At 35.2% G+C, this 25650-nt stretch overlaps 4 protein-coding genes and 1 long non-coding RNA gene across 5 annotated transcripts; 1 reads left to right on the top strand and 4 right to left on the bottom strand.

Moving 5' to 3' along the window:
• The first annotated feature begins 8196 nt into the window (after window positions 1–8196).
• Window positions 8197–8805, top strand: LOC121744603 (leucine-rich repeat extensin-like protein 3). The gene has a single exon (XM_042138198.1). It carries the CDS (start codon window positions 8197–8199, stop codon window positions 8803–8805), a length of 609 nt encoding a protein of 202 aa, XP_041994132.1.
• Window positions 8806–12772: 3967 nt separating this feature from the next.
• On the bottom strand, window positions 12773–15026 carry LOC121742957 (E3 ubiquitin-protein ligase RNF4-like). Its single transcript, XM_042136108.1, has 5 exons — window positions 14795–15026; window positions 14080–14351; window positions 13912–13969; window positions 13209–13309; window positions 12773–13122 (listed from the first exon to the last, which is right to left on the bottom strand). Exons 2-5 carry the CDS (start codon window positions 14320–14322, stop codon window positions 12880–12882), a joined length of 645 nt encoding a protein of 214 aa, XP_041992042.1. The 5' UTR covers window positions 14323–14351; window positions 14795–15026; the 3' UTR covers window positions 12773–12879.
• Window positions 15027–15269: 243 nt separating this feature from the next.
• Window positions 15270–16489, bottom strand: LOC121743437. Its single transcript, XR_006038254.1, has 2 exons — window positions 15826–16489; window positions 15270–15742 (listed from the first exon to the last, which is right to left on the bottom strand). It is a non-coding gene; the product is annotated as an uncharacterized LOC121743437 (long non-coding RNA).
• Window positions 16490–19527: 3038 nt separating this feature from the next.
• LOC121743292 (cell division control protein 45 homolog) lies at window positions 19528–22099 on the bottom strand. Its single transcript, XM_042136551.1, has one exon. It carries the CDS (start codon window positions 21517–21519, stop codon window positions 19741–19743), a length of 1779 nt encoding a protein of 592 aa, XP_041992485.1. The 5' UTR covers window positions 21520–22099; the 3' UTR covers window positions 19528–19740.
• Window positions 22100–22675: 576 nt separating this feature from the next.
• Window positions 22676–24399, bottom strand: LOC121743563 (RPM1-interacting protein 4-like). The gene is made up of 4 exons (XM_042136889.1): window positions 24242–24399; window positions 23387–23926; window positions 23011–23202; window positions 22676–22920 (listed from the first exon to the last, which is right to left on the bottom strand). Exons 1-4 carry the CDS (start codon window positions 24245–24247, stop codon window positions 22897–22899), a joined length of 762 nt encoding a protein of 253 aa, XP_041992823.1. The 5' UTR covers window positions 24248–24399; the 3' UTR covers window positions 22676–22896.
• Between the last annotated feature and the right edge of the window lie 1251 nt (window positions 24400–25650).

Raw genomic sequence — 25650 nt, 5'->3', positions numbered from 1 at the left:
TGGCCCAATCATTTCAATTGTGATTCCTAGGCTGGAAGAATTTCTTAGCCGAGTAATTGACTAATCAATTTGATTAATAACTTAATCGACCGATTAACCAATCGTAATAGTAGATGACTAAGATCGTATGATTATGTATATGAAGAAAAGTACATCCCGCATTAGCAGTTGTACCCCCTACAGAAATTGGTGGCTGCCCATCTTCTATTTCGTGACTTTCCAATTTTGGTTTGGATTTAAACAACCTAAAAGGATTCAAACAATCCCCTGCTTCAAATAAACACAAACCCCACATTAATTTTCTTAAATCCCAAATCATATGCTATAAATTAAATAAAAAATATCAAGACTATAGTATTAATTTATAATGCCACATTATTAATTACCTGAAGGTATGAAAATGCTGAAGCAACTCAAGCATCCCAATAGGTCAAGTGGCTTGTCTGGACGATGGCTTGCCTTTTTCTTTCTTCGAACAATTACTTTAGTAATTTGGTTACTACAATTAGGGCAATCTGGAGTGTGTGTGTGGACTTTGTCCACAGCCCTTTCGAATTCCAATTCGATCACTTCTTCGCCGTCGCTTTCTTCGACTATCACGTTCTCTCTTGCTGGAACAGTTACAATTTCGGCGTTGAAATTCACTGTGTTGGCGATTGATGACGTCGTGCACGATTTTTTAGATCTCTTCAGAGCATCCACAGTGGGGCGGACGATGCCCGATGCATCGTCCGCGCCCTATGCTTCGTCCGCGGACGATAGGTGTTGGAGCACGCATCGTCCGCGGTATCGTCCGCCCCACTGTGGGCAACGCAGACGATACCGCGGACGATGCAACGTTTAATTTTCAGCATTTAATTATAAAAATCAAATTTTCTTTTTATAAAAAGATATTTTTAAAATCTTTTTTAAATTCATTTTTTATGATACTTATAAAATGTTTAAATAATGTAAAATACAATATTGTTTATTAGTACCACCTTTTTGGTCATCAAAGTGGAATATTTTCAAATTACTTCTACATCCCATAACCAATTGTACGATCTTTTTTCCCCCTCAAATGTATACACATTTCCGATATTTCTATTCATTTCCTCAAATGTGTACACATTTCCGATACTTCTATTCATTTCCTCAAATGTGTACACATTTACTAATACTATCGTTTCTATACTTTTAAAAAACACTAATATTTATAATCTTAAAAACCAACCTTCTCATTGACATTACTAAATCAATAACTAAATCACAGTATATCTTACCAGAATCTTCAAAATGTTGACATTATTTCCGTATTAACACAATTCCTTCCCCTATAAATACAAGCAAGAAAAGAAACCTAAGCCACAAAAATGGGTATCTTCAGCAAAAAAAAGAAGAACAGCGTATCCGACGCTTCGGCGTCTCAACCACCAGCCCAAGCTCCCCCGCCCTCGTCTCAATCACCAGCCCAAGCTACTTGGTCGTCGCCTCAACAAGCTACCTGGTCGTCGCCTCAACCATCTCCCTGGCCTGCTCCGAGCCCCTACAAGCCGCCTGCCTCGAGCTGATTTCAACGATTAATGCTCATTTGTTGCAATTTTAATTTGGTGAATTGTATGTTTTTTTTCCCTATATTTGATTTTATTTTTGGCTAAATTCACATGTTTTAAAATTTTGATTTTTGGAATTACGAAATACTTTAGTAATAATTAAAAGAAAATAAGATAATTATTCACGACAAATTGAAATGATTCATAATGGGCGAATCGAGTAATAAAATTTGTTCAAATGTACGTTAGCTGTACAAATCGATAAAATGTTACGAAAATACGTAATTAGATCATATTAATATGAAATTAATTAATGTCACAATATTATGTATGCCAAATTGCTAATGAAGATAATATTATAGATATAACACTAACAATTTGTAGAGAATTGATATAACACAACACAATCATCGTAATTAAGCGGAATATTTAAAATAGTATATTTTGTATACCTTTACACATCCTATATATAGACACACATTTCCCATACTTTTAATACACAAACATAAATTTAAAAAAACCTTGACAATTAATAGTCTAAAAAATGAATTGTTTCTCCGGCAGCAAGCGCCACTCCAAAAAGATAGCGCTGCCGCCGCCGCCACCTCAGCCACCGGCCGTAACACCGCCACCACCATCCACGGCGCCTCCACCTGAGCCACCAGTAATACGGCCATCGCCTCAACCAACTGTACCGTTTGATTGGGCATCAAACCCGCCGTATCGTCGCTATTAGCATTATGACCTCTCATGTGCGTGGTTGGGATAGCTCTCGGCTTTTGTGGTTGCGCTGTTGGTTGCCTCTTTATTTGTTGGCGGAGGGAGGTGTGTGTTGGTCGTGGTTATGTCATTTGCTTCTTTTTTGTCTTTGATTTTTTACTAAATGCGAGTCTAGTTCAGATATTGTTATGTTGGTGATTTGATTTTTATTTATTTTTAGTTGGATTGAACTATGTATATTTTATGCTCACATGATTGGATTGAACTTAGTAATCCCACCTTCCGTAAATAAAAACACATACTATTTGGTTCACATGTTTGATTTTGATTTTTTGGAATCGTGTTAGTATTGCGTGATTGAATTGGTCCCTATTACTAACAGATTTGTAGAATATTGGTTGATTTATTGGTTTATTAATTATCAAATTAGGTGATTGGTGATTTTTTGTAGGCAATTCCTCATCCATTTAAAACTTCTATTTGAAATTAGGATCCACATTATATTTGTTGAGTTATTATTTTTTAACTTTTTATTGGGTCACCCTAGCCCGTTCATTTAAGAATTTCTGGTTAGCCCATTCTTCAATCAGATTATTTATCTTATAAGCAAAATATTATATATTCATATCGCGTATTAATTTAAGAAATCTAGATTACTTACTTGCACTAGGCCCATAAAATCTATACCTTCCTTTATTCAATAGACCAATTAATTAAAGTATCAATATAACTAAAGATCGAATTATATCATTACTTAAAAATAGTTACAAACGTCAACTAATTGATTACACAACCCTTCAATATTACAATTAGGTTAACTAATTGATTACATAACTACTTATGTACATATACCTATTTTTAATACGTACATACACTTTCTAAAATTGTTGATGCTCGTCCATATTACACCATGTGGGTGTTCGGTTGGCAAGATTAAATCTCATGATTAAATATGTATCATGTTTGGTTCATAAAATTAAACCCCCACAACTTAATCCTAGATGAATAGTCTCATGATAATTAGTCATAGCCTCCCCCCTCCAATTAACATAATCCCACAACTTAATCCTAGATGAATAGTCTCATGATATTAGTAATGACAACCGAACGCCACCTATTAGTATTCTCCTACATTTTCAAATTATTAATATGACCAAACTATTAAAGTTCTACCCCTAACTCAAAGTCATAAACTCAAACTCCCTTATAAATATTTTCGAACTGATATTCTCATATATATTTAAATAATTTATTATTAAGTCGTTTCTATACTTTTTAAAAAAATCAATTCCAATATGTTTTCTTCTCATCGACATAACTAAATCAAGAACCAAATTTTCCACCATAATCACCAATATCGTGACATTTTACCCTCATACATAACTAAACTCATTATACAAAAAATCACACCCAAAATTCGATCAAAACAAACCCAAGATCCACATATGATATATCCATATCAATTATCAACACACAAAACCCTCTCTATAACTTAAATACAAACCACCAAAACTCCAAAAACATAAACCAAAAAAATAAAAATGATTCTTTTCCGCAGAGCGGCGCTCTGGACACGAGGCTTCGACCTCCCATGATCCCCCGACGCCGGAGCCGGAGATGCAGCTGGTGCCGCACTACGACTATCCCCCTGCGCCGGTGACGGAGCAGCAGCTGTTGCCGTGCTACCACTATCCCCCTTCCACAACGCCGGAATATATCGCCGGCGCCGGAGCCGGAGGATCCGTACTACCGCCCAGCACTTATAGTGTTAATTATTCAGTAGGCTTTTAATTTTTTTGATATTTTTTCCAATTTGTCCAAACATACATAACACCACATTTGATTCGCATCATTAATCTATTTTTAACATTTATAAACTTGTTACACTAGTAAATTGTGAAAATCTTCTTATCATAGACGTCATCGTATAACTATTTACATAATGTTTTAAATTTTAAGACGGCATGTGTAAAAAACTAATGAAATATAATTTTTTTTACTAACTTATCTAATTAATTTTGGGATGAATCCAATGCTGTGCATATTTTGATTACATATCAAAAATTTAAAATAAATATTGCTTAAATGAGTGGATATATTTAGCACGAAAAACACAAGTGGTTGATTTACATTTCAATTAGAATTAAGAATTAAAAATCTCTGTGTCAACATATTAAAGTTCTCTTTTTACTAAACAAATATTCTAAGAAATTGTTTTAGTGTGTAAAGAAAGCAAAGCGGGTGACATATTCTACATCCCACATAACACATATTTCTACATTTATCTCGAACACTAATTATATAATTTCAAAAATCATCCTTCTCATCGACATAACTAAATCAAGACAACCAAACAATTGTTACCGCAATCATCATAAAAGTTATACATTATATCCCATCCTCATAACTAAAAATTCGATCACAAAATCACATTTCATATAATTCGATCCCCTATACAAAACCCTCTATATAATACATGCAAGAACTAACAGTCAAATATACCAAGCCACAAAAATGGGTTTATTTGGCAAAAAGAAAAGCAAGAAAGGCTCAAAATCCGAGGGTTCGACACCTCAACCAGCCGTAGCTCCCCCGCCTCCGCCTCAACCACCAGCTGAAACTCCCCCGCCTCCGCCTCAACCACCAGCTGAAACTCCCCCGCCTCCGCCTCAACCACCAGCCGAAGCTCCCACGCCGCCACCTCAACCACCAGAGGAAGAGCCGGAGGCGAACTTCAACTATGGAGGAGGATATTGGAACAATTCCTACAATAGCATGGATGACTATTCCTACCAACAACCGCCCTACCAACTCAATCCGCCGCCGGGAGAGCTAATTCCTCCGCCGGCGGATTACTACGGATACCACAGCAATTCCTACAACAATGACATTTGGTGACTACATCTGCACACCTCCTGCCAAATCATGAATCAAGATCCCATCTAATTAGTTAGGGTTTGGAAGAGTAGAGATAAAACCTTTTAATTAGGGTTTCTCTACTTTTTATTTAACTGGATTGTATGTTTCTTTTGCAACAAGATTTCCTACTCTATTTCAATCCAACTTCTTTAATTTCATATCACCATTTCCGTTCTACAATGAAAATTAACACCTTTTTAACTCTAAGCATACGTAACAACACTTAAAATGAACGAGAACAAGGATAGGAAATTTGATTCGCATCATTAATCTATTTTGAACATTTATAAAAATTTTATACAAATTTATTGTGAATATCTTCTTGTCATTATGAGAAATTTTAAAACAAAATAACTAGTTCAATTTATTAAATTGAGGGTATTCTGCATATAGAATTGTGTATAGAAAATAATTGAAATATAAAATATTTTACTATCAAATCTAATAAATTTCGGAATAAATCCAATGATATGCATATTTTAATAGCATATCCAAAATTTAAATAAATATTACATAAATGATTAGAAAATTTTAGTATGGTAAATTTAAAATTCTCTAATAAATTTGATAGTATCCAAAATTTAATTAGAATAATCAAAATTAATTTTTGCTATATTTTGAAAGGTTTTTTTAGATCCCTTTTTTCATTTTGTATGATATTTATAAAATGTATAAATAATGTAAAGATACTAGTACATTTTTTAGAACTAACATTTTTTCATCAAAGTAGAATATTCTAGTCAATAGGAGTATAGGACATATTGATGTACCTCCTGTCCTCAAAATTAATACTAGTTCTATATATTAGTAAAACTTAATGATATAATATTAATAATTAACAGATATTATACTGCAATAATATTTAAGAAATAACTAAAAAAACTCTGCCCGCAAATTAAAGTCCTCTTTTAACTCAGCATATGTCTTAAGAAAATATTTACTATATGAGCAAGCAAACAAATGAAGTATATATTCTACATTCCATGACCCATTGTACATACGACCTTATATTTATTTTATTTTATCAAGTATTTACACATTTCCCATATCTCCTTTCATTTTCTCTACTTTCTTTATCAAACACTATCATTTCAAAAATCAACCTTCTCATCGACATACTATATCAAGAACCAAATCATTCTTACCAAAATCATCAAAATAGTGACATTTTTATTCTCGTAACTAAATTTATTATACAACAAATTCGATTAAAATCACATTTTTGATTCAACGTAATTCGTGATCCCTTATACAAAACCCTCTACATAAATACATGCAAGAACTAACAATCAAATATACCAAGCCACAAAAATGGGTTTATTTGGCAAAAAAAAGAAAAGCAAGAAAGGCTCAAAATCCGAGGCTTCGACGTCTCAACCAGCCGAAGCTCCCCCACCGCCGCCTCAACCACCAGCCGAAGCTCCCCCGCCGCCACCTCAACCACCAGCCGAAGCTCCCCCGCCGCCGCCTCAACCACCAGCGGAAGCTTCCCCACCGCCGCCAGAGGCGAACTTCGGCTATGGAGGAGGATATTCGAACAATTCCTACTATCCGCCACAATATTCGAGCTGGACCCCGGGGCCAATAAACCCTCCGCCTCTGCCATCGCCGCCGCCTAGAACTTTCTTGCCGCAAGCCGGCTACACCATGGACGAAGATCCCAATGCTCAATGCTTTGTCATGTAGTTAGGGTTTCATTTTTTCTGCACTTTTAATTCCGTGGAATATTGTGTGTGTTTTTTCTACATTTTGGTGAAATTCGTATGTTTGATTTTGATTTTCGGAATCGGGAAATATGTTTTTAACTTTTTATTATATTATACACATGCTTAAATTCATATGCTACCTTATAGTATTTGGCGCCAATATGAAAGGATGTTAATTTCTAATTAATAAATTATATACAGTGTCGTTTTCAATTTTCTTGTTATTCAGAGATATTTTTTTTATATTTTTTCAAATTTTGAGAATATTAGTCATATGGAGAATAATTTTATTAAATATCGATAAATTTACATCATAAATATATACACTTAGTTGGAGCTATTTATTATTTTCTATAATTTTCAAAAAATCAGGAATTGTATCATAAATTATAGTACTATTAATAAATGATTTACAATTAGTTAGTTATACACATTGGTATATATTTTACAAAATTTGACAAAAGATATATAAACAAACGAAAGAACAAAAAAAGATAAACAAATTCAAAACAAAAATTTAAAAATTAGTAAATCAAAATTAATTTAAAAAAATATGGTTCAGTACTATTACTATTATGAAACTATTCTAGAACTAATTTCATAGTTATACATAACGACACATTTTATATCATGCAGTTGATATCAGGTTGACCAATATTAACCCAATCTTTTCATGCCAAATCCTAATCCAACTCGAAATCATCGGGTTCTTATTGGTTCGACCCAATAATGCTTGATCTAATTAACCGAATAACTTCATGCATATTCATGTCGAGATTTTGTATCGTGTCAAAACTTACCGGCCGTAATAGAGACCACTGATCAATCCAGTACATATTTCGTGCATAATGTAAAATGCAATATTGTTTATCAGTACATTTTTGGTGATGAAAGTAGAACTAATCAAGTGATATAATTAAACAATACTTCTACATCCCACAACCCATTGTACGACCTTTATATATATATTTTACCCGTTTAATACACGCAATACGTGTATTAATATCCTTTTACAAGATTAGTAACTAAAAAGATTGAAATTAGAGAATCAAGTTTACCCGTTTAATACACGCAATGTGTATTAATATTAATATCATATTAATAATAATATGAGAACAATCGTCGATTAATTACTTTAAGTGATGAGCAATAAATATGTATATTACAATTAGAAATTAGATATTATTAATATGAAATTAATATAACAGTATTATGTATGCTAAATCGGTAATGAAGATAGTATTATCGAGAACGCAAAAGAGAAGACTCAAATATAAATATAAATATATAGGCACAAATTTCCCATAAGAACCACGGCAATGTTCTTCTTCACACTTTCATGTTTGTTCGGCACCAAGCGCCACTCCAAAAACAAGCCGCCTCAACCACCGGAAACACCGCCACCGCCACCTACGCCGCCGCCTGAGCCATCGGAAACACCGCCGCCTGAACCACCGGAAACACCGCCACCACCACCTACGCCTCCGCCTGAGCCATCAGAAACACCACCACCACCGCCTGAGCCACTAGAAACACCTCCCCCACCGCCTGAGTCATCGGTAACACCGCCGCCTGAACCACCGGAAACACCGCCACCACCACCTACGCCGCCGCCTGAGCCATCGGAAACACCACCACCGCCGCCTGAGCCACTAGAAACACCTCCACCACCGCCTGAGCTATCGGAAACACCGCCACCACCACCGCCTGAGCCACTAGAAACACCTATGCCACCGCCTGAGCCGTTGGAAACACCGCCGCCGACTGAACAATGGGAAGATTTCTCATATCTTGAGCTATCACCTCAGAGGGGGACGATTGTACCGCTTTGGAATGCGCCGCCACCCCCACCCCCGCCGCCTACTTATTTCTATCCGCGTGACGGCCACTCATGCGAAGATGATCCCAACGCCTGCATTATTATGTAGGCTTAAACAAAAAAAACAAATACTACTAATATCATTATTATTTATATATAGGAATGTAATTAAATACAAACATTATCATAATATTCTTATAAAGGGTTCTCTAATAGAAGGCGTCGAATTTTTTGTTATTTACTATTTAGAACGAAGTATACTACCGGTTCCGGTATACTACTCCACTACGGGGGTGTTCGGTTTGCAAGATTGTAATCCGGAATAAATTTGTATTGTGTTTGGTTCATAAGATTCAATCCCACAATTCAATCATAGATGGGTAATCATGGGATAATTAGTCATAGCTAACCCCTATAACTAAAATAATCTCACAACTCAATCCTAAATTGTATCTTGGTATTATTTTATCTAGGAAACCGAACACCACCTACTAGTACTAATTACTCTGTATATACTATCTTTCAATCAATTGCCTTTTAACTAATAGTAGTATCATATAGAACTAAATAAGAATCGAATTATGTTCAGGCAAAAAATTTGGCACGAACATGCCAGAAATTAATGTGTTAGTATCATAATGTATTATATTATTTTCAATTTCATTTTTATTTATTGTCTTGACGTCTTCATTTCTTTCTTTACCTTCATCATCAATTCTTCAAATCCACCTCTCCATTCTTGCCTTCACTTCCCGTCATAACCACCACCACCATCAGACTGCCACTGAGCCATATCTTTGTCATGTCAAAGGACAAGTTAGTGTCGCCATTGTGTCGTGTCAACACAGATAGCATCGTGTATCAAATGGGTTCTTATCGTATACGAGTCGAGTTCATATTTGATGCAGCAAGTCGAGTTCATGTTTGAGTTGAAGAATTTCTTAACAAATCATTTTTTTAATATCACTTTAACAGGTTGGACCGTTACCATATCAACTTGATAAACCAACAAATTACATAATCATTAATATTGTAATCAGGTCAAGAACCCTGCTGTTGAAATTTGTGTTTTTACAATTTAAAGTCTCACTGTGAGGATTTTAAAAATGTGAATAAATATATATGGTGGAAAAAATTAGTGGAATAAAGATCCTACTTTTATATACTCAATATTAGTTTATAAATAGTAAAAGTGTGGACAATTATTTTATGGACGGTCCAATTAGTAAATATAGACATTATTTTGTGAATGAAGTGAGTAATTATCTGATAAATAACTGAAAAGCTTGAAATTAGAGATTTATTTTTACCTGTTTATATTTACAATAAACTAACTAACCATATATACACACACGTGTGTATTGGTATGAGAACAATCATTGATTGATTGATTACTATAACTCTATAAGTGATGAGTATAAACTATGCATACAATTATTAGTAATTAGACATTATTAATATGAAATTAATGCGACAGTATATATTATGTATGCCAAAAATCTAATGAAGATAATATTATATAATAACATTACTAGTAGAGAATTAACACAATACAATCATATTAATTAAATGAAATACTCAAATATATATTATATACTCACATTATTCATACTTGCAAATTGCAATACCCCAAACATTAAAAAAATGACAATATACTTCAAAATTTCATGTTTCTTCGGCAGCAAGCGCCACCCCAAAAAGAAAGTACCGCCGCCACCGGAAAATGAAAACCCTATACCACCATCTACACCGCCGCCTGAGCCACCGCCAGCACCAACACCACCATCTTCGCCGCCACCTGAGCCAACAGAAACACCTCCGCCCCCATCTTCGCCACCGCCTGAGCCAACAGAAACATCGCCGCCTGAACCAACAGCAACACCGCCGCCTGAGCCAACAGAAACACCGCCGCCTGAACCAACAGAAACACCACCGACTGAGCCAACAGAAACACCGCCGCCTGAGCCAACAGAAACACCACCGACTGAGCCAACAGAAACACCGCCGCCTGAGCCAACAGAAACACCGCCGCCTGAACCAACAGAAACACCGCGCCTGAGCCAACAGAAACACCGCCGCCTGAACCAACAGAAACACCACCGACAGAGCCAACAGAAACACCGCCGCCTGAGCCAACAGAAACACCATATACGCCGCCGCCTGAGCCAGTGGAAACACCGGTGACTGAAACAACAGAAACACCTGCATCTGCGTGGGCGCCTCATCCAACGGTAAGACCGTGGCCATCGGAATATTCCCAATTTGATTATTCATCCTATGATTATGATCTGCGGTATCCATCGTATGATTATGATCCAAGATATTCATCGTATAAGCCGCAGCCGCTGCCGCAGTCAGAGCTCTATCCGTATCACGGCCGCTCCTGCGAAGAAGATCCCAACGCCTGCATTATTCAATAAAGACACGAGTTTTAAAAAATTGTTTCAGACTTATAAATAAAATTGGTCGTGTTCTCGTATTTAATTTATATATTGATTTTAGGCAAAATGCATATTTTTACTCTTCATCTCATTAGATCTTTATATGGAGTATTTTTTTTATTCGAATACAATTTTCATTTATGCAGGTCTTTTTACTTTTATTTTTTATATCTTTCATCTTATTTGATGGAAACGTTTATATTTTCATTATAAATTAAAATATCATCTACTACTATTATTTAGATAGATTCGTACATAATATCTTACCTGAAAAATTGAATTACTACTATTTGGAATGCACAACTTTTGCTATCACCTCAGAGGGGGGAGATTGCACGTTTTTGGAAAGCACAGCGATTAATATATTAGTGTGGATCATGAATCAGTAGTAGTTTTTATTAATATTACTACATTGATTATGTATAGGGATGATAAAAAAAAGTAGTTTTGATAAATAAACTACTCTACTATTTGAATTTGCTGGAAAATTGTACTCGTTCCGCCCTTAATTATGTGTACCATTTTAACTTGGGAAGAGTTAAAGAAATATAAGGAAAATTAAATAGGAAAATTAATTAAATATGACTCATAGTTATATATATAGACCCACCGTGCGTGAATAAAAAATGCGAATTTGATTCGATTTTAAGAAATTGTTTGATGTTATACATGAAACTGGTAAAAAAATTAGTAAAACGCATAAGTAGGTCCTTTTTACTCTTTATTTCATTAGATCCTTATGCAATTTTTTTCAGCAAGTCTTTATATATTTATGTTTATTTAATGTAGTTTTTAACTTTTTATAAAAAAATTCCACAAAATATCTTAGTTGAAAATTGAATTATCTGTTATGCAAAAAGGCTAGCTAATATTAAGTTCAAACAAAAAAAAATCAATATGTTGCTATCTCTACCAATCAATTTATTTGGAGGAGTAGTAGAGCTACAGAGGTTTTCAACAAACTCATATTAACCTTGGTTTATTTTGATTCATTAGGATTAGCTAGTAATCACTACACTACTCATTTGGCTGTGCACAATTCTAGTATTAGTAATTGTGTATTTCATGGTTGTCACTTTAATTCTTGTACTGCAAACATCGTTTTTCTTCTTATATCTTCTGTTTTCCGCACTTAAATTCAAATATTTGGCGAAACACTTTTACCAAATTTACAATTTATTATGAAAATTTATTAATACGTAGTATCTCATTTTAAATTAGTACGAGTTTTAAGATACCTCAATAAAATTATAATAGACTGTGAATCATATTTTTATATATTAATTTTATAATAAAATACGAATGCAATGAATTAACAAAATCAAGAATATGTCCTAAAGTATAGTCTTTTAAAAAATAATCGGATTAAATCAAAATTTACTTCCTATTAAATACAATTTGCATTTTTTAAACTTATACAATTTAGAAAAATCATGTAAGTATAAATTTGATATTTGAAACTTTCTTGGTTTTAGACTTAAAAAAAGTGATTTAGTTTAATCAGCTATTTAGATTACAGATATATTGACTAAATATCAAATCTTATTATTGCAATTTCAAAATGCTAAAACAGATGCCACATAGCAACCAATTTAATCAATTATATCTATAACTATCATAATATATATTGTCATATTAAGCGAAAAAAAGAAGACTGAATAACCAACTCAAATTTTAGAATCTTGCGTGCTGTGAAGACAGTACAAAACCGACCATAAGAGAGCTACACACTCACAGAGACATCAAGCAGTTCTAGTTGAGGGAAGGTACACTCTAATAATGTCTCTTGTCGTCGTTTTTCTCCGGCACGTTGGACATTTCCCCTGAGCAGCTATGGAAGCTTTGATGCACGCCTTGCAGAAAATGTGGCCGCATTTCGTGCTCATCTCTTCAACTAGCGGGCCCATGCAAATGGGACAGCTGAATGTCGGCTCCTTTGGTGGAACAGGAGGTATAGGCACTGCAGCGCTTTTGCCACTTTCCCTCTAAAAATTCAAATACCATTGTGCGTAATAAGCTGAAACAGAAAAGCAGAGGAAAAACGAAGGAAGGAAGGTGTGTCGTATGTTACCGTTGAGTTGCTAGTGCTTTCGAGGTTTATGTAAAGGTCGCAGTTTATAATTGTCTGGTTTGTAGGAACCCTTCTGCGCTTGTTGCGTGATGCTCTGTCATCTGTGAACATATCTAAGCATATCAGCAAGAAAATTCTATAATGTGAAAAAACAGAAAGAATGAAACAAGTATTCGAGAATGAAGTTGATTGATGAGGAGAGACGAACAGCTCATTTTTCAATCAGCAGTTGTACAGTTGTACTAATTGAGCTAGTCCGTATGTATTACTTGAACTAGTCACATAAAAAGGACGCATTGCTACAACATGGAATTAGTTAGACGCTTCTAATGACATATATTCAAGAAAAAGGTCTAAAGACAACTATGTTAGGATTAGAATCTGAGAGGCAGAGGCTGATAGTACTCGTAAAGTTCGTTTTTTTCTATCAGACTCGTAAAGTATATGAGACACATAAGCTAAGCTAACATTCTTTTGTATCATAATTGCTCCAACATCAATATGATTTTCAGTCTTCAGATACTATGATATACTTCTAATAAAGCTACTGAAGTTGGGAAAACATAGTAAGTGAATAGTAATCACAATCCGCAAATGTATGCTTCAAATAATGATGAATCACACGAAGGAAATAGCACCAGCAAGATCACTAAGGTTTGAGGAACATCGTAATGATAGAGAAGAAAAAGTATATAGAAGTTACCACTATCCACATCAACCACGACAGTACGCCCACGGTTCCTTCTGGCGTTGTTCTTGGCCTGAAAATAAAAAACAGAAGCTAAATCACATGACTATACCAATACGTTATAGATAGGGAATCGAACTCAAATGCATAACAGGTGACAAGGTGAAAGCAACACTTGCATACTTCTGCAAATGCAGTAGGAGAACATATAATAACGTCGCCATCAAGCGCCTCTACATCAATTGGCGGAGGCAGGGTGGTGGCACTTCTTCCAGCCTCCTGCCTACCATGCGACCTAGTATGGTGCGAAACAACACCCTGTTCCCCGATTTCATGTGACGGTGGTAAAGCATTGAGATCGACATCCAGTGTCCGTCTCCTACTTCTAGCCCTTGTATACATCCTAATTTCCTGTGGATTGCTCATGATACAGAAATTGCTACGCCTCCTACCTCCTGAGAGTCATCCATTGCAAGACGGAATTCAATACAGTTCATATAAATGCAATTACATAGAAATTCAATTCACTCACTAATGCGATTTAAACACAACAAGTTTGAATTTTTATCCAAACTAAAATAATCATTTCGTTGAACATTCAAAGGTGCAGAAAGTAATTGAAATCAGCAATTTGCTCAGTCTACTCCAATTATAGAACAGGCATTTTTAGTTCCACCAACCCAAAATTAACCTAGCCACACAAAACCCTAAGATCAGAAAGAAACAAGAAATTCACCATAAACCTTGCCGCAAATGAATCTTTTTAAGAATCGACCAACAAATTCAAAGATACAACAATCAAATCAAACGGATTGATCAAAGCAAAAGTAAAAACAAAAACCAAGACAACGATATACAATTTTTTTTTAAATAATTGAACTCTCCATGATAACCTAACCTGATTTCTTCGGTGAAAAGTAGACTGCTCTTTCTATAAGTTTTACCAACTTTTATGATTTGAAATCTTGAATTGGGGAGAAGAAGGCGAAGAGGGTTTTCGATTTGTTAAATAGGGATTGGAATTTGGAAAAAAAATTTCACACGCAGTAATTGTGTGTTTTGAAGAGAAGGAATTGGCCACGTTTCAGGGATGGCAATTTACATTTCATCGTCAGCACTTAAGAAGGTTAAATTTGTAGTTTCATTTGGGAAATTGAGAATTTGAGACTATTATATTTAGTAACTAAGATCTTCCCTTATTTTGTACTAGTATTATTATTTATTAATGGTGATGTATTAATAGTTTGATATTGCACTTTTACTATGATGAAAGATTTTTTTACATTAAGTCAAATTTTGGAACCTATCTCTCTCCATAAATTTGGTGTTTGTATTTATCATGAGATGGTAGGAATTGGGTAGCAAAATAGAAATTGTCAAATGCAATAGTATATAACATACTCTGTACAACTTAAATAGAGAAGAAAAAATATATGGAAACAAATTTATTACAATTGGAATTACATAAATTAAAATAAAAACAGAATCTATACTAATCTAAAGTGACAGTTTGATAAAAAGACAATTTTATCCTTTTTGGAGGGAAAATGTGAAGCTATTTTATTTAACCTTTTGGTCATTTAAAACAGGCTGTGTTAAGAACATTTCACACGCCATCTTGAGCTCCTTGTGCAGAATATTTCTTAAGAGATGTCTTGAGAAGTGCAATGAGCCATGAGGTGTGTCTTCTCCAACAAGATACTTACACCATTGCCATATTTCTATGTAACAAATCTACATAAATGCTAATTCAAACAACAAATTTCATCCATGGGGGCGATTCTGGCCCGAATCCGGCGGCCACTCTGGCTACCGACAAAGGTAGAATCTTTCGATCTACCCGTTTCTGAAAATTTGAACACCAAAACATTGGGTTTATTTTTACAAATTTGAAAAAACAAAAGCAAAATTAAGAGAAAGATATCTTACCGGGAACAAGGGCGACGCGGCATGAAGGAACAGAGGGTGACGGCGGCGAGTCCAGACGCCGAATGCAGTGGCTGCTGGGGCGGCAACAATTGTGGTGGGGCGTGATACCGAGAGAGATCTGAGATAATGGTGAAGCAGCGGGCTGCGGCTGACCGAGAGAACTGTCGGTGTGGCGGCAGCGGCGGCTGCCCGAGGTTGGTGGGATAGCTGAAGCAGGCGGGCGGGAAGTAGGGCGGTAGAATTAGGGATGCACGGCGGTGGAGAGCCTTGGCGAGCGGCGAGTAGGGATGAGGATGCGGTGGTCGTAGAAGAGACAAAGAGAGCAGAGAGATAGAGATAGACAGAGAGGGAAATGGCGGCGGCACCCCTCCTGTAGGTTTGAAGATTAGGGTTTAATTAAATATGGAGTATACTATTTAGGCTTTATTTTGAGCTTTTTAATATTTTATATAATAAGTAATAATAGTAGTATATAATTATATACTACTAATCGATATCCTTTTTAATTAAATAGGAATTTAATTTGTATCAATTATATAGTACTTGATATCAAGGATGTTAACTTATACATAGTATTTTTAATTTGAATAATGAGATTATGTAAATACTCATTAGCCGTCGACACAAGCATAGTATATAGTCACAAATATATTTCATCAATAAATAGAAAAAGAGGATTGTAAAAAAGATATTTAATTAATGAAAATATGGTTATGACTTCTTTAGTACCATAAATATTATATCGTCATAAATTAATAAATTTGTCAAATTTTAAATCATCAAAGATCTTATACTATATATTAAATCATCAATGATCTTATATATATGGATATTATATTTTAAATTTAAAAAAAATTTATCAAAGTAATTAAGATTTATTAACTCTACAAAGTTATGGAGTAATAATAATTTTTTAGAATGAGATTTAAAGAATGTTGATATTTAAACAATTATTCTAATAAATTGCTTTACTTTTTATAAATCTTCAAGTAAGTAAAACTTAATTGATTATACGTAAATAAAGAATAATATATTAAAATTATAAATTTAAAAAAAACTAGAATACCAAACCTTAAATTTCAAAAGTTATTGGTTTATTATAGTAAGATTTGGATATTCACTAGGATGTATTTATGGAGTTAATTCCAAATCATTCTAGAACTTAATTATAATAAGTTCTATATTACTAATTATATTCAGTTACAGTAACAAGCCCCAAATTACTAATTTTAATATATATTCCGGTACAGATGTTATATTGTTAATTATATTCAAATACTGCCCGCAGAGGCAACGTAGTTGGCAATGAGGGGCAGATCTTGCTACAATGAGCCAAGGTTCGAATCACACTGATGTCGTATAATTGTTTTCATCTCTCAGGCACTGGTGTGAGGCATTTGGAGATGTGCTTCTGCCAGTCAGTGGGTTAAGGTCTCCCCCTTAACGGGAACTGCGTACCCTGATTTAACCCACTCACATGATGTCGGGCCGAAGTGTGGGGGCCGTCAAGGCGATGGAAACGCCTTTTTGCTACAATTATATTCAAATACCAAATCTAAAATTTGAGAAGTATAGTAAGATTTGAATGTTTATTTGGGTGTATGTATGGAGTTAATTCTCATCTAATTCTACAATTTAATTATAGTATGGTCTATACCACTAATTGCATTCAATTAAAAGTATTTATATCTAAAAATAATCAAAGACAATAAGTGGAAAGTTATATGAATTTTTAAATTACCAAAAATAATTTATACCATAATCCTGTATAGGATTGCTCCATGATTAATTTTATGATTTGTGATTTGAATTGAAGGGGTTATTTTGTTTAAATGCTTTTTTATATTTTGTTAATTCTCAAGAATTAAATAATCTTCTGTGTATAGAAAATACAATTCCATTATAATAATACTAGCGAAATTAACAAATTTGGTCAAAAATAGAAATGTAAAAAAAACTTATGTTTATTAAGATTAGCCCAGAAATATTTTTTTTAAATATTTTGGATTGAATATTAATGTACACATCAACACCACATAATAAAGAACAATAAATGTTGTTTGTCAATTTAAATATCAAAAGTAGCACACCTACATAGAAAAAGATACGAAAAGAAAATGCAATCTAAAATAGAAAAAATAATAGATCTGAGCGAATTCAACATAAATCTCTAAACATGCATGTAGCTAGCTATACATCCTACCTTTGAACTACGACAGATCTTGATGAGAACTACTGCGGATCTTGAGGAGGATTGGAGTTAGATTAGAGATGATGCAGGTAATTGGAGACATTGATTTGTTGATAATAAAGAGGTTTGTTCTATTTTGCTTGCTGAGATTTTGTGTATTTTTCATGGATTGGAGTAGGCTAGAAGATTGGAGGTGCAAGTTTTGGAAGTAGAGAGTGATAGTTATGTAGTTGTAGCCATGATTTTGGGACACTTTGAAAGCTCTACTAATTATCGGGCCATAATATTCAGAATCCGTAAAATGCTTCAAGATTTTAACTCGGTCATGTTGCGACATGTGCATAGGGAAAGAAACTTTGTTGTTGATTAGTTATCACATTATGCTTATAGGGTACACAAGGTCATCCATGTGCTGGAGAATCCACCCATAGAGCTTAATATTTTGCTTCTACATGATAAATTAGGTGTTCCTTATATTCGTTAGTTTTTTTGGGAGGCTTTAGCTGCTTTTTCTACCAAAAACAATGTACTACTATTTAATTTGTGTTGAATAGGCAATCACCGTTAAAAAGAATACCTACTATATTTTTTTAATGTGTACATAATAATTTTATTTTATATTTTATTCTAATTTACAATTTGTTTTCATTATTTTAAAAAACGTAAGGCCCGTGCATAGCACGGGGGTTAATACTAGTAATTAATAAAAGCAGAGTCAATTTAGACTTCTTTCCGCAAGACGAGATACGTTCTAGTACTCTTGATTTGTGCCGTCTACAAAGATAAATCGAGCTCCCGTTTGAAATCAGGATCCACAATAAATTTGTTAATTTACTTTAGCCCTCTCATTTCCTTATACTTGTCTGGCTACTCCATTCTTCAATAAGATTAGCCATATCGCGTATTATTTTAAGTAATCTAGTACTCCAATCTTCATATTGTATTAATCCTATTGTTGAAAATTGAGATCTTCTTTTCCTTTATTAGGTAACTAACAAATAGTAGTAACATTTTGAGAGTGTTATATTGTACTCCATTAATCATATTGTTTCCGTATAGTAATTGGTTTTCCATGTATTAACTAACCTTATTCAAAATCTTTGTAGTTAAATTAGGACTCTTAGTTTTTACATTGAAAGCAGTGAGATTATAGTCATATTATGATGTAACAATATTGATTAGTACATGGGCACTCCTGTTACATCATAAATAATAGGGTTAATACAATGGACAAACTAATTACTTTCTGCACCATTGTTACATCTAAATGGCTATATTAGTTCAATATCTCTGTAGTCAAATATGGAATGTACATGTGAATTTTTGCTGCAAATTCTTACACATCATTATAATATTAATAGCAGCTGCACAATTTACACTTCCCATTCATAAAGATATCAAGAGTTGCTGAACCACCTGCCCGGCCCGAAAATAGGCCGGGTCTAAACAAACGAGTAAATATTCAACCATGAGATATAATCTTTCAAACCGAACGGCTCCTTATATACATATCCCATCCCATTTGCTACTATCCAATGTTGGAGTTGTTTTCAAAGAAGAAACTATAATCTTGGAAGTATTCAATCTAGTTATTGAATGGTGATAATGTTACATGCAAGAAGTTAACAAAGCATTAGTCTATTAGAATGCAAAAAAAAGACATCTATGAATAACAGAATCTCAGTTAAGTGAAAGAGATACAAATATGAAAAGATGATCACATATCACAACAGTTTCTCAGTTAACCTGATCATGAATGAATTTACTGCAGCCGCCTCCAAGACTATCCACGACGACTCAAAGAGCTCATGAAAGTACTCAGCTCTGGTCTCATCAGCCGCGCTTCTGAAGGCAATCCCAAACGCATTTCCATTTCGTGCGCCAAGGCGTGGCTTCCCACATATGCCAACAATCAGCACTTTCCTCTGTTCCTCAGTGTAGCAAACGCATATCAGAGGCTTCATCCTTGCTCCCTTCTCGCGTAGAGCATCCATCAGGAAGAACCCGAATTTAGTTAGAGCCTGAGGGTGACATAAGAGTTTTGCATCAGCAGTGTCTTCGAGTTTCACCCATCTGAACTTACTCCCACTCCTTATCGACCCCTTCTTCGTTATGGCTGTGCTTCCTTGTCTGAGAACAGCCCGTTGCACCTTGATAGCCTGCCTCATTCCCAGTTCCAGCTTCTCGACATTGTTGAGGGACAACGCATCATACGCCACACCAAACTGTTTCGAGCCAGAAGATCCATCTGCCTCCACGAACGACTCTAGAAGAGCAGTAACCCCATACACCACATCTGCAGCAGAGACTTTCGAGCTATACCCGTGCAACAGCAGGAAACCTCTATAGTAGAAATCCCTGAGTCCAATCTCGGGTAGGAACTTTTGAAACATATCTTTCATTCTGTGTTTGATCTCCACACTCATGTATTGGTATTTCTGTTTGCATTCTTCTCTTGCAAAACCCATCCGAGCCAAAAGAAGCTGCATATTTTTCAACCCGGGGTCACTCCAAGTCTTCAGTTTAGTTGCCACATACGATGAGCACAGCATTGAGTCGAACAAGTTCCACTCTTGCAATAACATCAACCTAGGCTCGTCCTCATAAGCGATTCTGGAAGAATCGGGCACAGTAACCTTTGTGCCATCCTTGAGTGTGACTGATGTAATAGCATCCAAGTTTCCTGAGCTGTTAATATGCTGCTCGAGTTCCATAACCCCCGCCTGGTATCTCTCTTCAGTTAACCTCTCGTGTACGAACTGATCAGTTAAAGCCACACAAGCCAACCAGAGTAACTCATTCTTGTTCTTCCTTAGAGAATGTGACAGCTCATACATCAAGCATCCTGACGGCTTCCCATGGTACGTTCCCATATAGTAATAGTCTCTCTTCAACTTTTTAAACAACTTATCAGGATTCCCCTCATTTTCAGAATCTCTCCTCCTCTTTCTACCTACTTCCCCACCCTCCTCAACATCACTATCATTTTCATCTTCACTCTCCGAATCTTCCTCAACCTCACCGTCACTGTTCAATTCACTCGCATTCGCAACAGTGGACACATCGAAATCATAAACAAGATCGGCCTGGTTCTCATCATCCTTCGTGTAAAGCACCACCACACAGTCATTCTGGTCACTCAAATTATGCAAATGGATCGGCCTATGACTGTCAACAACGAAAACTCGAGCTAAGGGACCGATCTGCAGGTCCCTCCTAAGATCCCTATGGCAACCCCAATTAATCAACAAGATGGTTATGGGCTCATTCGCGGATGAACTAAGATTTGGCCCTGCATACTTGTGGATTTCCTTGAAACTAGAAACCGGGTAACAGGCATACCTAATTGAATCAGATTCAAGAACATGCCCTATGATTTTCAACGCACATAGTGAATCAGCATCTGAGGTTGAGGGGAAGATTAGAAGAGGGGCGGATGAAGCTGAGGCTATAGCTGACTGTCTTAGCCGTGCATAAAATGACTCAATGCTTAGCTCCCTCATCCCCAATTCAGAAATCGAATTCAATACTACCCCCAAACTAAAACCTATATCCAATTAAGTAGAAGAAAGCAGATGCAGAACACGAGAGAAAGGGGAAATTCTCCTTAATTGACTAACACAAAATATCAAATTATATGAAACCCTCAAATAAGCAAAAAAAGAGGGGTTTTCAACAATTGGATTCTACCCATGATTTTGCTAAGCAATAGCACATTCGAGAACCCCATGATTAAAAGCTGCAATTCAAATCTCACCAGAAAAAAAAAAGACAAGTCTTTGTGGCCAGCTCCCAATCGATTAAAATGCACAAAGCGCAATCGATCATCTTAGTGCGAGCACAGACTGAGCTGAATTGAGGTGGCGCCGAAAAACTCGGCGGGAACTGATTTTGGGTTTTGGGAATTTACCTTAATTTCTCAGATTCAGCTACGGTGGCTGATTTTGGTCATTGAAAAATCAAAGAGAGAGGGAAGGAGAAAGTGATTGAAACTTTGAATTGATTTTATGTGTGGTTGCTGTTACGTTCGAATTGAAGATTGGAAATTCGGAAACGTTTTGAAATTTCGATTTGCCTCCATAAACTGGCGCTGAAATTTCGGATTTGAAGCATGATTTTGTCTAATTGAATTTGGGCTTAGATGCTCAAATAATGGGGCTCTAAAATTCGAACTTTTGTTGAATTGGGCCATATCATAATTCTACTAGTAGTACAATTTTTGGTCCAACTTTGGGAGGAATGAAATGTCTCACCAAATATTTAAATGGATAATTTTAATTCACATTTTCGATATTTTATAACTCAAATATGAATGTTATTCCCATGTAAGTTTTTTGTATTTCTTCATATCTGAACCAGATAATTTATGACATGTTCCTTCAAATGACACATTCGATTCAAGCATTGAGCATGTTTTGGTTTTGATTTGATGCTAGATTTCATTGGGTTGTATGTAGTCTTAATTATTAAAGCGTCTTCCGTGAATGAGTGATCAAGTAAACATTTTTAGATCCTAAAATTAAATGGTAATATAAAAATGGCAATCTCTTTTTACTTTATATTTTTAGTATAAAATAAATTATACTATGTGAATATCTCAAATATTGAAAGCTTTTATCTGTACAAAAGCCTAAAATAAAGAAAGCTGTAAAATCAAAGTAGAAAAGAAGAGAATCATCTAACACAAACAACTACAGAACTACTCTACATTCCAAAACATGGTAAGATGAAATGACTCAAAATGATTCAAAAAATTACATCGATGATGAAGCACCAAATTATGAATCTAATCACATTTATTGCCAAAATAGACAAAAAGTGAGGCAATCTTTGCATAGAGAAAGAGGAAGCAAAACGAAGGAGAATCGAGCGTTGATGTTCTACCACCAAGGAAAGCAACATTTCTACATGTAAAAAGAACAAAGAAATGAGACAAAGATCATATCAAAGGAAAAGACAATAGATAAATAGATAGATGGATGAGTTGGTCTAACCTTAGGCTCGTTGGAGCGTGACACCCGTGCGTATGATGTATGATGGTTCGGAGTAGTCGGGCCGTTCCCATTCCCGCCCTCATAGTTTCGATCCTCCCTCACTTTGTTGAATATGTGCGTGAAGTTTTCAGCCGACTGAGGGTCGTTCTCATCCCATGCCCCAAATTTTGGAATCGCCGCTCCTTTGTCATTCTGCACATATATATCAAAATAGGCGGCGTTTACTTTGAGGGAGGGACCGGCAATACATGTGGTAGGATTATAGAATCAAATAAAATTAAAATCTACCCATCTATATATATTGTGGGTCGGCCTATATTATTTATATCTATTTAAGTTGACGTGCAAAGTGGATGGACCAAAATGAAAGCCGTACCGCTTCATCCGAGCGAGTTGGCCTTAGGCGCGACCTAGAAGGCGTGCCATGGCTACTATCGTGGCCTCTAGAACCTTCCCAAGCCGGGGATCCAGTGCCTCGCCCCATAGCATTGATTGCTTGAGGGCGAGGTTGAGGATGGAGAGGCGAACGTTCAAAGCTTAACTCTGAGTTTGCAGTACTAGGCCGTGCAGAGCGGCCAAATCTTTGGCCGTTACCACGGCCACTACCATAATTTGGCTCATTTTTATTAAATTGCCCAAAATCACCGTCTCTTTGCTCGGGGGCAGGCCTAACAGCCCGCCTCCCAGTCGGCTCCTCCTGTCTGGCTCCCGATTTCGCATAAGGAGGAGGAGGAGTGGCCGGAGCAAGAGGCGAAGGTTCGAGATGAGCGAACATATCTGGATTCTCTTGTGGATCGTTCGGGTTTATCATCTTTCCTCCCTTGTTTTTCCTTGCATTGTTGAAGTAAACTGTGTAAGGAACGTCGTTTTGTTCGTTTTCCCAGTTGCCAAATTTTGGGACATTTGACCTTTGCTTCTGCAACAAATAAATATGAATAATCGCTTTAGATATATGATGTCATTTAATATCGTTATGCTGATGTCATAAGTAAGTTCGAATCCCTATTCCTTGAATAAAGCATTAGCCTTTTGTTTAGCCATCAATTGATTCAATAAAAATCTAAATTTCAACATAATCAAAATAAAAACAGCCAAAAATTCCCCGAAAACTCAATCCTAAATCCGAGTTCAGGTGAAAAAAGAGAGAAACAAATTTAGCATAGTAAAGAGAAAAAAAACTGGATATTCCCATAAATAGAAACAATTTTCAGAGAGAGAGATTCAAACTCACTGCCATTTTTCTTGAGCTTCAAAACCCAGAATCAGGAGAGGAGAAAATCAAAGATAGGCTTCAAGAATTCAAGAAAAATTGAATCTTTTTATGAACCCAAAACACGAAATAGCACGTTATATATGCTGAAAGCTCCCACCAAAATCGATGAGAGAGAGAGATAGAGATGGAGAAGAAATGAATTGATGTCTAAATAAGATGAAAAGGAAGAAATGGTAAGAGGTTGATCAACCGTTGACTAAGTGCAACAGCTAATGGTTGACTATTCTCTTCTTCTTTTTAGGCATTCACCAGGTCTTCACTCGTCTTGAATTTTTCTTTCCCCTGTTTATCAATTAATCTACTTATCAAATTCATAAATTTCACCCACGATTGCTACACCTTTTATTCTCGCATCATTAGGCTTTACTCACTTCTTTCGTCCGCAATTACACATCTTAGTTTTTTACAATTCGAAATTTAGAAAATACTGAAAGAATATGAATAAAAACAAGTTAATGTAATAGTGGTCACATTTATATTATGAGATTGGAATGCACGTGATCTCTATTTATCATATAGTAAATGTAAAATTAGACAAGTGATATTAGGCCGATCAAAATGACATGTATAATCGTGTATGAAAATAGTGGTTGCAAAACCCCATAATTATAGGTAATTGTCAACACTTTTATGGGGTTATATAATAAGTTTGTTTCTGATTTACAAGATGATGTCCAAAATTCCTTTCCATTAGTGCATATTTCAATAGCTCATTACCAACTTGAGTCACACATGCAATTGCACCATATCCTATTATTTTTTCCATTTAATGTAATATAATAAAAATCGATACATATATAATCAATTTAAAATTAATGGCGGCTAGAGTGGATACCCAATTTCTAATTATATATGAGTAATCTTATTTCTAATCCATATTTAGCAAAAAAAATAGAATGATTCCTATTTGTGCTTACCATTAAACTCTCAACTTGTGACAGCAAACACCAACTTGTCAGAATATTTGAGTCCATCGGCCAAAATGTAATTTTTAATAATTTCGTGTACCTTCTTTCAAATAGTATATCTTGAATATAGCAACATGTCTCTATAGTTTATTGCGTAGAGAATTAAATTTAATGATATGATCAAATGATATTGAACTTAGCTATTGAAGGAATAAACAAAAATTGCCATGCTTGCCACTAAGTCTAGCTAGCCCATTTAAATAATATACTCGTATATAGACCAATTCTATTTGGCTATAAGATAGCACATATATAAAAATACAAGTCAGGATTATATATGTAGAAAAATCGTCTAAATATTGTTAGATAAAAATGACTTTATTGTGAGTGGGTCATCTTATTAAAATTTATGAGTATAAATTTCATGGAATTTTAGGGCATAGCCCATGTCAAAGGCCT

The sequence above is a fragment of the Salvia splendens genome, chromosome 8, assembly GCF_004379255.2.
Source record: "Salvia splendens isolate huo1 chromosome 8, SspV2, whole genome shotgun sequence".
In the NCBI taxonomy this organism is placed as follows: domain Eukaryota; kingdom Viridiplantae; phylum Streptophyta; class Magnoliopsida; order Lamiales; family Lamiaceae; genus Salvia; species Salvia splendens.
This window is presented reverse-complemented; position numbering and strand designations above follow the sequence as displayed.

Coding starts and splice junctions, on each gene's coding strand:
- LOC121743292 (XM_042136551.1), bottom strand. CDS start 21,519: ATGAGGGAGCTAAGCATTGAGTCATTTTATGCACGGCTAAGACAGTCA.
- LOC121743563 (XM_042136889.1), bottom strand. Junction 23,203..23,386: donor CAACTCGCTCGGATGAAGCG/GTACGGCTTTCA, acceptor ATATATGTGCAG/AATGACAAAGGAGCGGCGAT. Junction 22,921..23,010: donor CACGCTCCAACGAGCCTAAG/GTTAGACCAACT, acceptor TTTTACATGTAG/AAATGTTGCTTTCCTTGGTG.
- LOC121744603 (XM_042138198.1), top strand. CDS start 8,197: ATGTTCTTCTTCACACTTTCATGTTTGTTCGGCACCAAGCGCCACTCC.
- LOC121742957 (XM_042136108.1), bottom strand. CDS start 14,322: ATGAGCAATCCACAGGAAATTAGGATGTATACAAGGGCTAGAAGTAGG. Junction 13,970..14,079: donor CTCCTACTGCATTTGCAGAA/GTATGCAAGTGT, acceptor TTTTATTTTCAG/GCCAAGAACAACGCCAGAAG. Junction 13,123..13,208: donor AAAGCACTAGCAACTCAACG/GTAACATACGAC, acceptor TTGAATTTTTAG/AGGGAAAGTGGCAAAAGCGC.